Source organism: Sardina pilchardus, chromosome 6 (genome assembly GCF_963854185.1).
Source record: "Sardina pilchardus chromosome 6, fSarPil1.1, whole genome shotgun sequence".
Classification (NCBI taxonomy): Eukaryota; Metazoa; Chordata; class Actinopteri; order Clupeiformes; family Clupeidae; genus Sardina; species Sardina pilchardus.
The window spans coordinates 18,760,520-18,773,302 of record NC_084999.1 but is presented as its reverse complement, the minus strand read 5'-3'; the positions used below and the strand labels follow the sequence as shown (position 1 = coordinate 18,773,302).

The 12,783-nt window shown below is 47.9% G+C and overlaps 1 protein-coding gene across 1 annotated transcript in view; it reads right to left on the bottom strand.

The window, feature by feature from the left end:
• csmd3a (CUB and Sushi multiple domains 3a) overlaps positions 1-12,783 on the bottom strand; it is a 191,899-nt gene that overhangs the window by 44,791 nt on the left and 134,325 nt on the right. Inside the window, exons 46-54 of the mRNA XM_062539706.1 lie at positions 12,660-12,773; positions 12,050-12,238; positions 10,252-10,398; positions 8,692-8,880; positions 6,516-6,701; positions 5,144-5,338; positions 3,494-3,667; positions 2,242-2,415; positions 716-889 (exon numbers count right to left, since the gene is read on the bottom strand). Coding sequence (XP_062395690.1) covers positions 716-889; positions 2,242-2,415; positions 3,494-3,667; positions 5,144-5,338; positions 6,516-6,701; positions 8,692-8,880; positions 10,252-10,398; positions 12,050-12,238; positions 12,660-12,773 — 1,542 coding nt within the window. The remainder of the gene's footprint in view (positions 1-715; positions 890-2,241; positions 2,416-3,493; positions 3,668-5,143; positions 5,339-6,515; positions 6,702-8,691; positions 8,881-10,251; positions 10,399-12,049; positions 12,239-12,659; positions 12,774-12,783) is intronic.

The following is a 12,783-nucleotide window of genomic DNA, read 5'->3' as shown; positions in this document are numbered from 1 at the left end:
CATAAATACAATACCAAATTAAGTCTTCAAAACACTTTCACTGCAGGGCTGCAAAGTCCCCGAGAATTCTCCCAAACTAGAGTCGTTAAAAATAAAAGAAGTCTGAGCTAATCATGTTGCTAAATTTGGTTGGGACAAAATCGTTTTCTTTTTTTTCTATTCATACTGTAATTACGACTGCGGCATGCATGGAATTGTGGGGAAAAAAACATGTCTGAAAGTCACTCATGTCCACCATTGAAATTCGAGTAGGCTGAAGTGATTCAGGCTGGTCATTCTGCCTCTGTAACATTTCTGTGTGTGTTAGAGAAACGTGTGTGTGTGTGTGTATGTGTGTGTGTGTGTGTGTGTGTGTGTGTGTGTGTGTGTGTGTGTGTGTGTGTGTGTGTGTGTGTGTGTGTGTGTGTGTGTGTGCCGTGTGTGTGTGTGAGAGAGATAACAAACAAGCAAAGTGTGTTTGAGATAACAATGCAATGTGACTGGGATTTAGGGGCAGCTGGTTTGCTGGCGTATCTTTGCAGGAGGCAGGAGGAGAGAGAGAAAGAAAGAGAGAGACAGAGAGGGAGAGAGAGAGACAGACAGATAAACATGTCTGTGAGTGTGTGTGCGTGTGTGTGAGAGAGAGAGAGAGAGAGAAAGAGAAAGAGAGAGAGAAAGAGAGAGAGAGACGTGTGTGTGTGTGTGTGTGTGTGTGTGTGTGTGTGTGTGGCGGCACCTCTGCAGGTGGGAGGCTGGTGGCTCCACTGGCGGCTGGCCTGGCACTGCGTCTGGGCGGGCCCCTCCAGGATGTAGCCGTTGTTGCAGAAGAAGCTGACCACGTCGTTGAGGTTGAAGCCCTCGCCCACCGCACGCCCGTAGATGGGACTTCCTGGGTGGCCGCAGCTCACAGCTGTTTTGATTCAGATGCAGATTCAGAAAGCTTTATTTGACCCAACACTGGGCAATTCAGTTTCACAGTACCTGCTCTCAATAAATACAGTACATAGAATAAATAAAGGGTAAAAAGACTCAAATATCATAAATAAAGAAGGCAGACAGAAACAAATTTCAGCATTCATACAAACACCCACATTCAACCCACATCACATCCTGCACTGTCAGTGGTAAACAGAACCTGGGAGCACCCGGCCCAACTGGTAAACTGCGCCCCAAAACCAAAGAGGGCATCACATCAAAAATGGGTCAGCAAAACAAGGGTTTGGTGGCAGATGATAGTTCATTTACCGACTCATTGATCGATTTGGAGCATCTAAAAGCCATGGATTTTACAGAGCAATATACCATTTTACTACCCCTGTAGGCACTACTGCCCATAATTCTGTCATAACATGACTGACTGGCAATGATAAACCCTCACTGACCAACATAAACCATCAAGTAAAACCCAGGTTTATGACAGGTCCTCTGCTCATTACGTATAGACATGCACTTGCCCCTTAAACGATTCTTGGAATTGCTACACAGATTGCCATGGTCGACATTGTTTGCGCAACTGTAAATGTATTCATGTGTGGATAACATCATGCTCCATTTTTTTTGCCGTGAGAACTCTAGTATGCAAACCCGTTCGTTTAATTAACCAGAAAATTGGCAATTTGAATAGGGAATGCCTCTGGTCTTGTTGACACAGTTAATGTGCGGATTTATCTGCTAAAATACCTGTTTACATCTTTGCTCAAGCTTTTGTTACCCTTTCTGTGGGGTGTGTTTGCTTCCACTTTATCAGTGTTTGCTCTGCGTTTGTGACGTACTTTTGAGTGTAAGCATCTGCTCAATGAATTGTGTAAAAAGTGCAAACAATTTGACAGCTTGTTCTCTTAGAATACCCTCGTAAACGTAAACAGGTCTTCTTCTTTATTTATTGCGTATAGGCTGTTTGTGCCAAAAAGTGGTAAAAAACTGGATTTATGTCGGCTCATCATAGGTCAGTTCCTGACTACAAATGGAATTCAAGGTCTGCTGATTTGAAATTTTGTCAGGGTGTTCTCAAAGCGCGTCAGTTTTCTGTTTCTTTTGCCCACATGATGACGAATGAGAAAACAACAACATCAATCATGGCGCTGCCTTCACTTCTGGCTCATGGGGCAACACATTTGAACACATCTTGTCAACAACCATCGACTTTACCAACACACCACCCTACCCCACCCCAAACGCACACACACACACACACACACACACACCCGCCCCCCCCTCGCTGGCACACACACGGTGTCTGTGCTTCTGGTGATGGACACTCACACACGCAGGAGGGGAGCAGTCCGGACCACTGGTGGTCCTGCTGGCAGATGCGGACGGACGAGCCCAGGAGCCTGAAGCCGGCGTTGCACTGATACACCACCGTGTCCCGGTAGCCAAAGTTCTCGCCCACCACCTGACCATTCACAATGGCCTCCGGGACACCGCAGTGACCGGCTGCAGGAGAAAATTACAAACAAAGGCCATTACTATCAAAAATATTACCAACAAAAACATTGACAACAAAGACATCAGACCTCCCTTCTGAATGTGCACTGCCAATTACCATGGTAACATATGCTGGTATGTACACTGTGTCCAAGGTCTACCATATGTTGCTTATTAAAAGACGACGCAAGTAAGCAAAGTAAGTACACAAGCACATGAAAACGGGTTTAAACCACCTAGGTCTACAGATGCTTCTGGAAACATGTGCCGTAGCTTATCTGGACAGGTAATAAGTAGACTGTCACATTTCTTTTATACATTACCTGCAATGATAACCACTATAAATAGATTTATGGGAAATCAATTTATGGCATGCTAGGCTACATGCGGCGAAGCGAGATTCAGCAACTGCCATCTTGTTGACTACAGCCCTATCCATAATTGCTGCAGGTGCTCAGCTATCACATGAGTGAATGTGGGAGTCATTTATACTCATGACAGGTATAACAGGATGCCAAATGTTCCAGAAATATGTGCCACCAACAAAACTGCAACCTCATTCAAAAAACGAGAGAGCGTGGCAGAACAAATAACAAATGCGCGGCCCTCCCTGAATACGTCTGTGTGTGTGTGTGCGCTGCCGGAGTAAGCGACTCCGAGGGCTGATCATCTGATGGGAGAAGGTCTCACACTTGACTGGAGCGTCATCTGCCGCACTGGCATGGAGCCGCTTTAAAGGGAATTAATGGAGCTCTCCAGCTTTCCTGCTCTTTCACTCTCTGGGCCTCATTGCGTTCGGCTTCCTGCTAATGTTCTTCTCTAACCTCACACCAAAGGACCAGAATTACACACAAAAGACGCCGTGAAATGACATCTTTTTCATACTTTTTTTTTCCTGCTCTGATTTTTTATCTCTTCCATTGTCACTGTACTATTGTGCTATGGATGTACCCTACCGTGTGCTGTGGGGAGAAACGTCATTTCAAAACCTCTATGTGATTTGACAATAAAGGTGAATTGACAATAAAGTTGACTTTGTTTGTGGAAATTCTATTAAGTGCCAGAGTGAGGGAGGGTGTTCCAGTACCGAGGCAGTGGGTCTCGGGTCCACTCCAGAGTCCCGAGGCCAGGCACTCGCGGACGGTGGAGCCCACGAGGATGTAGCCGGAGTTGCAAGTGAAAATGGCCGTGGCGCCGAAGGTCGTCTGCGTTCCAATCTTCCTCCCATTAGACGGCGTGGGCAGCTCCCCGCATGAAATAACTGCGGATCGAGAGGCAATAGAGAGCGAAGAATGAGTCGGCGCTCGCCGCAAAGTCAAAGGTACAACTGTAATTTACGCCCAATTTGAAGGGGCCCCCACTTCTGTTCCCCGGGACAACACTCCACAAAAAAAACAAAAAACCTAGGGACGTACTCACACACACACACCTACACCTACACACCTACAACTACACACACACACACACACACACACAAACACAGCCAGGCAAAAACACAGGAGAGAGAAAAACGGCACTGTCATGTGATGATGATTAGGGAAAAAGAGAACTCATTAATTTTGGAGGTGACACCGGGGCTTCTATCTTCTTCTCACCATAGGACACACATAACCCCCCCCCCCACACACACACACACACAAACACACTCACACAGCCTTTCCTAAGTGTTTGTGTAGCCGCACACAGCCTTAGTGGCTGTGTTTGTCCCCATGCTGAGCCGTGCTTTGCCACTGTCCTTTGATATTTGTCATTTTACAGAATTGCCAGGGCCCTCTCTCTTTTTTTCTTTTTTTTCCTTCCCGCGGCCCGAGATGAGAACAGGATCCTGTCGGTGATAGCTCGGGTGATAAAGTGCTCTTATTGCCGCCCCGTCCGATTCTCTGCCTTGAACCATCTCCGAGGAGGGTGGAAGTGGGATGCAGCGGGGGTATTTGTCATCTCCGCACATTTTACGGATGACACTCCGGCTTTTTTTTGGGGGGGGTGTACCGTTGGTTTGTTTTTGCTTTTCACACAGCATAATCCTTTTGAAATCACTGTCCTGATCGCACCTCAAAAGCTGATAAATGATGCTGATAGCGGTGCCAACCTAAAGCGACTGCTGATGGGAATACAGGAACGAGGCATTCATCCCAGATGGGCTCTTTTTTTTTTGGGGGGGGGGGGGGGCTGTTTGTGCCGAGACGTGAGATTCCTCCGTAATCAGCATATCGTAAATAAAAGCCACCTGTCGGATAAACCCTTTGGGCGCTAGGACCCAGGGCTAGTGGTGGCAGCTCAAACTTTTCCAATCATTCCCCACTTTCTCATCAAGCCTCACCTGACCCCATCACCCCAGCAAAATGGTGACGTTAAAATACTGTTTTCGCACTGCGGTTTCACCTTACGTGTCCTGTCTCAGTCCCCCGAGTGTGTTGTTTTCATTTACGGAATATGTAATGTAGGCCTGTTTAGGACTCCAATGTTTGTGTGTTTGTTTCGTTTTGAAATGTGTGATCTTCCTTGGCAAAAGAGAAAGGCAGTAAAGGCAAGCCCAACAAAGACCCATTTCCTCCTGTTCGCCACACCCCACCTGTCGGGTCTCTATCACCCACTAGTGGGGCCCATCCAATGCTTTGAGAACCATTGGCATAGTGATTATGCACCTGTTTGCCATGTGAGGCTTTATCACAGCCCAAACACAAACACACACACACACACACACACACACACACACACACACACACGCCGAACTTACTCCTGCAGCGGGGCCTCTCGTTGCGCCAGCTCCAGGTGCCGTTGGCGGTGCAGTGGATGTGGGCGGGGCCCAGGCGGTAGTAGCCCGGGTTGCAGGCGAAGGCCACTTTGGTGCCGTACTCGTAGCGCGAGCCGTTGACGATGCGCCACTTGCCGTGGTCCAGGGTGAAGGAGCCGATGCTGGGGCACACCATGACTGCAGGAGAAGGGGAGACGCATCAGCACAAGACAACGACAACCACTTCTCTTAATACCTATCATTACATGCTTGTCACATAAAACTCTTGAACACATGCCTTTCCTTTCAATACAAGTAGAGCCACTTCCAATATTAAGATATAATGATTCCAACAGACCTAACATGGCTATCTCACACAACCCAGGCATGTTCTTTTTACCAACTACTTGATTATTTCTTCTGGGTGTCACTTCATCTACAGTATTCCCAGGTTGTCACTTAAACTTCTCTCCTCTGGTTATTCATGGCATGTAAAATGTAGTCTTTATGGTTACCCTGAGGTCTCCATGTGCACTGCATTCTGAATGCCAGTGTCAGTCTTCATTTGTAAGTCGCTCGGGATAAAAGTGTCAGCCAAATGAATGAATGTGAAGTTAAAGCACATGTATAGTGGTGGCACTTCCTGGAACAGTGCGCTTTTCAAAAAACGTTATTCTACTGTTACATTTACCAAGGGGACTACAAAAGAGTTTTGTCGATGTATAGATTAAATCTGGCAAAATGTAAGTGCAATAGCTATTAGACTTTTTCCACAGCATTTCTCTCAACATTCTCTCAACATTCTCTCAGCATTTCTCTCGGTCATGTAATGGGAAAATGAATAATATAAATCCCATTGATTCTGACCACATTTGTATGAAAACTGCATTGATCTGTGATTGTGTGTAGCTGTTTGACTATGAAGAAAAAACACATAGGATGCACAGCATGAATTGATCTCTTATAGGACTTTTCTTCTAGATCACCAACACATGATTTAGATCACTAGATGTCACACACATGTTGGAATCTGACAGCTCTGCAACTAAACTCAATTATTCCATGAACAGGTGTGAGTCATTTACAATGGGACAACTCATACAAACACAACTGCATGGAGGAATAATGCTCTCTTGCATATTTTAGAGTACCACCGGCTTCTGCATTCAAATGAACTGCATATTTTACCCGAGTATTAAATCTTACATTATGTTTATGGAGTAGTGAATGATTCATTCACAGTTTGCATTTCTAAAATCAACCTTATCTGTGATCTGTAAAGTGAGCCACACACACACACACACACACACACACACAGACACACACACACACACACACACACACACACACACACACACAGGGCAGAGTGGCTCACCCGTGCACCGCGGGATCTTGTTATGGTTGCTCCACAGTCCGTCCGCCTGACACACGGTGCTGGTCACCTCTTTGGAGGAGAGGCGGAAGCCCTCGCTGCAGAAGTAGGTCGCCCGGGTGCCCGCCGAGTAATCCGCCGCCAGCACGCCGCCGCTGACTGGCGCCGCCGGCATCCCGCAAGACACCGCTGGGGTGAGAGGTGCCAAGGAGTCGGAGGGGTGGAAGGTGGAGGGAGGGTAGGGGGGCGGGAGGGGAAGGTGTAATTGGGGCAGGGGGGGAAAGGGTGTCACAGTGTGAGTAAACATTACCTTTGTGTGAGTGTGTGTGAGAAAGTGTGAATGAGTGTGTGTGTGTGTGTGTGTGCGTGTGTGTGTGTGCGTGTGTGTGTGTGTGCGTGTGTGTGTGTGTGTGTGTGTGTGTGTGAATGTGTGAATGTGTGAATGAGTGTGTGTGTGTGTGCGTGTGTGCGTGTGTGCGTGAATGTGTGTGTGTGTGTGTGTGTCTGTATGTGTGTGTGTGTGTGAGCCTGTGTGAGTGTGTTTGTGTATGCAAGTGTGTGTGAGCGTGTGTGTGTGTGTGTTTTCAGCAACAAGTCGTGTTTGCTAGCAGAGCGTCGGCAGGCTACGCCTGCGGGGGCTGAGCTCTCACACTCCCTCCCTCCCTCCCTCCCTCCCTCCCTCCCCGCGCGGCGCGGCGCGTGTTGATTTAGGATTGCGATTCCGCCTGTCTGTATCAACACTCAGCCGCCTGCCAGACAGAAACAGGGCTAAGGGTAATTCAAGATCAGCCCTTTCCCCTCGTCTGGGTCTCGTGGAGAACACCAGAGCCCTTTGACAACATTTAAATCCCAGGCCTTTGTACCTCCGAATAGAAAGACACGCTCATATCTCTGCTGCGGCTGCTCTGTGTTTTTTCGCACTCCGAATGACAAGCTTTCTCCACAGAACCTTCTAGAAAAAGCGATCTGAAACGTAATGGCAAACACGGCGGTTTGAATGATATAAAGTGTACATTTTTACATGCCCGTATAAGTCGAGCGTCTGACAGGAGGTGAGAACAGGAGCATTATGAAGTCTCCTCACGAGGTGTGGAGCAGTGCCTGGAGTGAGCTGTTCAAACAGCGTTTGCTTGGGGGGCGCTGTGGCTGAATGGGGGGGGTGCGGACTGGATCGATGCCACTCTCTCGGTGCTATCACAGAGATTTCGGTGATGACCCTCATCATCATCGCCGACGCCTTTAACTCCGCGTCGGGCTTTACGGAATAAATTCCAAAATCATTTGCCCACCTCATTACGCTTGACCGCACACCGACCTCTGTGCGTTTACTCTTCACTTTGGGTTTGACCTCAACCTCCATATTCTTTTTTTTTTTTTGCCTTAAGAACAGTGCGAATCCGCTCAGCCAACGCAGCAGAAATGTTTTCCAAAACTGAACAGGATTACCGCAAAAGTAAAAAAAAAAAAAAAAAAAAAAGAACAAGCTCAGAGTTTTTTGGAGTCGGTTCAAAAAGTGGTACGGACAGAGATGGCCACGCAGCATAATGAGATGTGCAATTATTGGGCATTTAAAAAAGCTAATCAAATAAATCAGCCAGAGCGCCGCGCTGCAGTCCCCCAGCATTTTAATGAGGGACGTGACACCAATGGCCTCCTTTGTCATTTAAAAGCTGTTCATTAGACAGAACAAAAAAGGGCATTGATCTCGGCGGCCTCTGCCTCTGCACCAGGCACTGGATAAAGCACTCAAATGTTTGCTCGCGCTCGGGTCCGTCCTCCAAAATGCGGCCGCACAAATCAAGATTTACAATGCGGTGATAACAATTACTTACAGCCAGCAAGACGCTACATTTCCCTAACCAAAAAAAAAAAAAACCCCAACAACAAACACTCCGGTCCCTTGAAGTAACCCTTGAGAGGCTTTAATAAGCAACAGCTCGTTCATTTTCTTTCACCCAAATAACATCAGCTTGGTGGCAGCCTTCGGCACAGGCGGGAGCCGTGCGTTCCAAACCTAATACCTTGAGTGTCACGGCGAGTGATTTCCCCTGGCGGCTTGGCTGCCGTCCAGAGGTTTTGCAGCAAACGAGGGAGACACACACACACACACACACACACACACATACACACACACACACAAACACACATGCGCGGGCACGTGGCAAAAGTCGGCACTCACCTTGGCACGCGGGCACCGAGGAGTCCCAGGCGAGGTGGCCGAAGGGCGTCTTGCGGCACACGCCCGAGCCTTTGCCGATGATCCGGTAGCCGCGGTCGCAGGCCCAGCGCACCACGCTGTTGACGTGGCCGCCCGTCTGGCTCATGACGAAGCCGTGCTGCGGCGAGTCCGGCGTGCTACAGTACATGGCTAACGGGGACGGGTGGGGGTGGGGGTGGGGTTGGAGAGGATGGAGCAGAGACAATCTGAGCAGACGCTCTGCGACTACAAATCAGCATGGGGGGGGGGGTCTTGGACGGGCTGTGGGCCACCGACAGAAAACTCAGCAGAGAAATAATAGCAAAAGCGCTTTGGGTGAAGCACATTCAATTATCAGAGCAGTGGCCTCCAGGAATCCTGTTCTCTTTTTTTATCTGTAAACATTTATATTTGGCACCCCGCCAAAACAAGGCGACGTGTCAGTCGTAATGAGCAGGAAAAAAAAGAGAGAGAGAGCATCAGACACCCAGTCGTAGAATGTGAATGGGGTGTCTGTCTCTGTCTAAAAAAATCTCTCTCTCGTTCTCTCTCTCTCTCCCTCTGTCTTTCTTTCTTTCTCTTCTCTCTCTCTCTTCTTCTTTCTTTCTCTCTCTCTCTCTCAGGGGAGGCTACGGTTCAGCATTTCAGAGACTATTACCAAACAGCGCAGGGCCCTTTGAAGGCGTCTCTGTCGGGTACCAAAATAATCAACTGTGCGGCGGGGAGAAGCGGGGGCGCGCAGGAATGTCAGACGCCGCTTCTGTTGCAGGGGTCAGCGTCATGCTGAGGAACTCTGGGAAAAACTAACCCTTCGAGCGCCAGCTGTCCTGGGACCCGAGTCTGTCGGCCCCGGCTGGCACCTAAAGGGGGGGGGGGGGGAGTCGCCCCGATGAATAAACATACTCGGCCGTAAAAAGGCCGCGCTGAACTCGATTGTACGGCGCAGTGTGGAGTAGAGAAGCCGGCGAGGATTATTCATTATTAATAGACATCCAAACAAGAATCCACTGCAATCATGCAGATGGCTTCATGAGCACACAAACAGAGGAGACAGACAAACAGGCAGACAGACTCACACACAGGGAGGGAAGAGGTATGGATGGAGGGATGAATATCTTATAACTTTATAGAGGGCGAGAGGTCAACACAGAGACAGGCAGGCAGACAGACAGACAGACAGAAGAACAGAGACAGACAGACAACTAGATAGATAGATAGATAGATGGATAGCTAGAAAGATAGATAGATAGATAGATAGATAGATAGATAGATAGATAGATAGATAGATAGATAGATGACACTACTAGTCAGGCAAAAAAATATACAGACGGCAAGCCAGGTAAGTAAGGGGTAAAATGGTGAAAAGAGAATAAAATATAAAAACAATCCTAAAATGCACACTAAAAATGTCCACACGCATGCACATGCTCACACAGACCAAAAACGATAAAACGTGACGTAAAAGCAAACAAACCATACAGAAAGAACATCCATGCAACTGAAAAGGTATTAACAGTAGGGGATACATACTTTGATACTCACCAACGTATGTGATGCGGAAGCCCTTCTTGTTGGTGCCGTGGTCAGACGACCAGCGCAGCAGCAGCTGGTGCCCACTGGTGGTCACGTTGAAGGGCACCGCCAGGTCTCCACTCAGGGCTGCCAGGCTCGGACTGTAGATGTTGGGCCCTGGAACGAAACAGACCGACAAATCCCCTGGTCACAAAACACCCTTGACACCCAAATGTGTCTGATTCACGTCCTTTTTGCCTAAAGAGCTGAGCTACTCTGGTTTTGAGGCTTTAGCGTTTATTTAACTCACAAACATCTTTTCAGACCAAAAGATCTTTCACTAGTTGGAGCCCATTGGATTGCTTAGACTGAGTGCAGACAATAACAAGTTTGGCTTGGTAACTGGCCATGGTGCTGAAATACCAATAGCAGAAATCACATGAGAATGATGTCCACGAACAACCCCTATGGATGAGGGGTAATTTGGAGCTTAAAGAGATATTCCACCAGTTGGGGAATTATGGTCATTTTCCACCTCCCCTCGTGCAAAACAACTGATTTTTACCTTTCTCCCGTTCACCCAGCCATTCTGTCGATACAAGTTTTAGCTCCAGCCTATACTAGCATAGATCATCGAATCGGTTTAGACCATTAGCATCTCGCCTGCTAGCATCACGCTTAAAAGTGACTAAGATTTCCAGTAATTTACCCATTTAAAACTTGTCTCTTCTCAAGTAAGAAAGTGAAATAAGACCAACGGAAAATGAAACCTGGCGAATTTCTAGGCTGATTTGACATGGAACTATACTCTCACCAGCACCTGCAAATAGTCCCCGTAGGCAACAAGCAGTAGTAGTGTATGGTATCACTGCGCCCACGGAAGAAAGGTAAAAATCAATTGTTTTGCTTGAGAGGAGGTGGAAAATGAGCTATATTCCCCAAATGGTGGAATATCCCTTTAAAGCTAATAGTAAAATGGAGGAGCAGGGGAGGAGGTGGGAGGCTTTGCAACTCCAGCATGACGTAAAGGGCAGTAAGTGTGAGTGATGTCTGTCAATCAACCCTATAGGCTCCTCCCGAACTTTGTTTCGAAAACATCATTACTGATCACCTAATAGGACACACACACACAAGCTAAGTTTTCATTTTGATGCTTTACGTAACTTTTGCAAACCATTCACATACTGTATGATCGCGATAATTGCTAATGCGACTTTTGGTTTTGTGTGAGTGACCACGGCTCGGACACAGTGGACGATCTAAAAGATCAGATCATATCAGAAGGTCGTCCAAGCAAAAGACCAAAACGCAGGGCCACATGCCCACCCCTGCCACGCTGGCGTAACCACCCTCCGGTGAGCCCTCTCTGCGGTCATCCTCACAGGAGACACTGCACCACGGTGTGAATATGAACGAGGGGAAGCACTGGCAGCGACTGATGACCAACTGCAGCGGTGGCTTTGACAAAAGCACCTCATTAGATGCTAATTCGCGGGGAGCTAATGACGGCGGGTCGCGGGAAGGTCGCCGCGGAGCCGCGACATGGTCCTGATTGGACAGCATTAGCCTAATTACAGCGCCCACTTCCACCATAGCAGCAGCTAGCGCCAGGGAGGCCGACTGGGGCTATATGCTGACTTTGAAGTGTAAATTCAAATTGAATTCTTTTTCACAGACTTTGTACGGAATCTACAAGGAAAGTGAAGGTAATTTGTGGACAAATCTGTTTGTGTGTGTGTGTAAGATCACAAAGCGCCATTATGTCGACGTGCACAGAGGATTCGATATCTTTTTCTCTCATTTTGTTTTTCAGGCGGCTGGCACGTACCGTCAAAGATCTCGAGAATGTCAAACTCCTTCTCGGTCTGGAAGAGCTCGAAGTGCAGGGTGATGTTGTAGCCCTTCTCCACGTTGATGAGCCAGGAGCACATCTGCAGGTTGGGGTAACTGTCGGGGAAGCCTGGGCTCAGGATGACCCCCGTGGAATCGAAGAGCACTTTGTTGTCTGGGCATTGTGCTGTCGGAAGATGTGCAGGGTCAATGTGAACAATTGCTAACATTGAATTTCCCTATTGAACGTACGCTTGGCATGCATGAGTGCGTTGAAAATGTCACTATCCTTCACGGCATAACTGATGGAGAATCATTAAAATTCAAAACGCTTGGCTAGCAATAACACATATTACTATCATCGTTCACTTTTCAATTGTTTACCAGCTCTAGAAATGACATTAAACGCTTGATAGACACCGCCTTGAGTTAAGAATGTCATGTTATCCATGTGAAACCACAAATAATAACAGCCCAAAAAACAACTAGAACACAGCAAATTATGCCCATGAACGGGTGACCAATTTGATCTGGGGGTCCTTAGATTGGCGCGGGCGCTTTGGAGAGGGGGGTAAATTGGGCATGAAATGCGCGGTGGCGCGGCTGACCTTGGCAGAGAGGAGGAGGGCCATCCATCTGCAGCCGCTCCCCTAATCTGCAGGTCAAGATCTCACTGCCCACCAGGGTGAAGCCGGGCAGACAGCGGTACCTGATTATGTCTCCTGTGTGGAA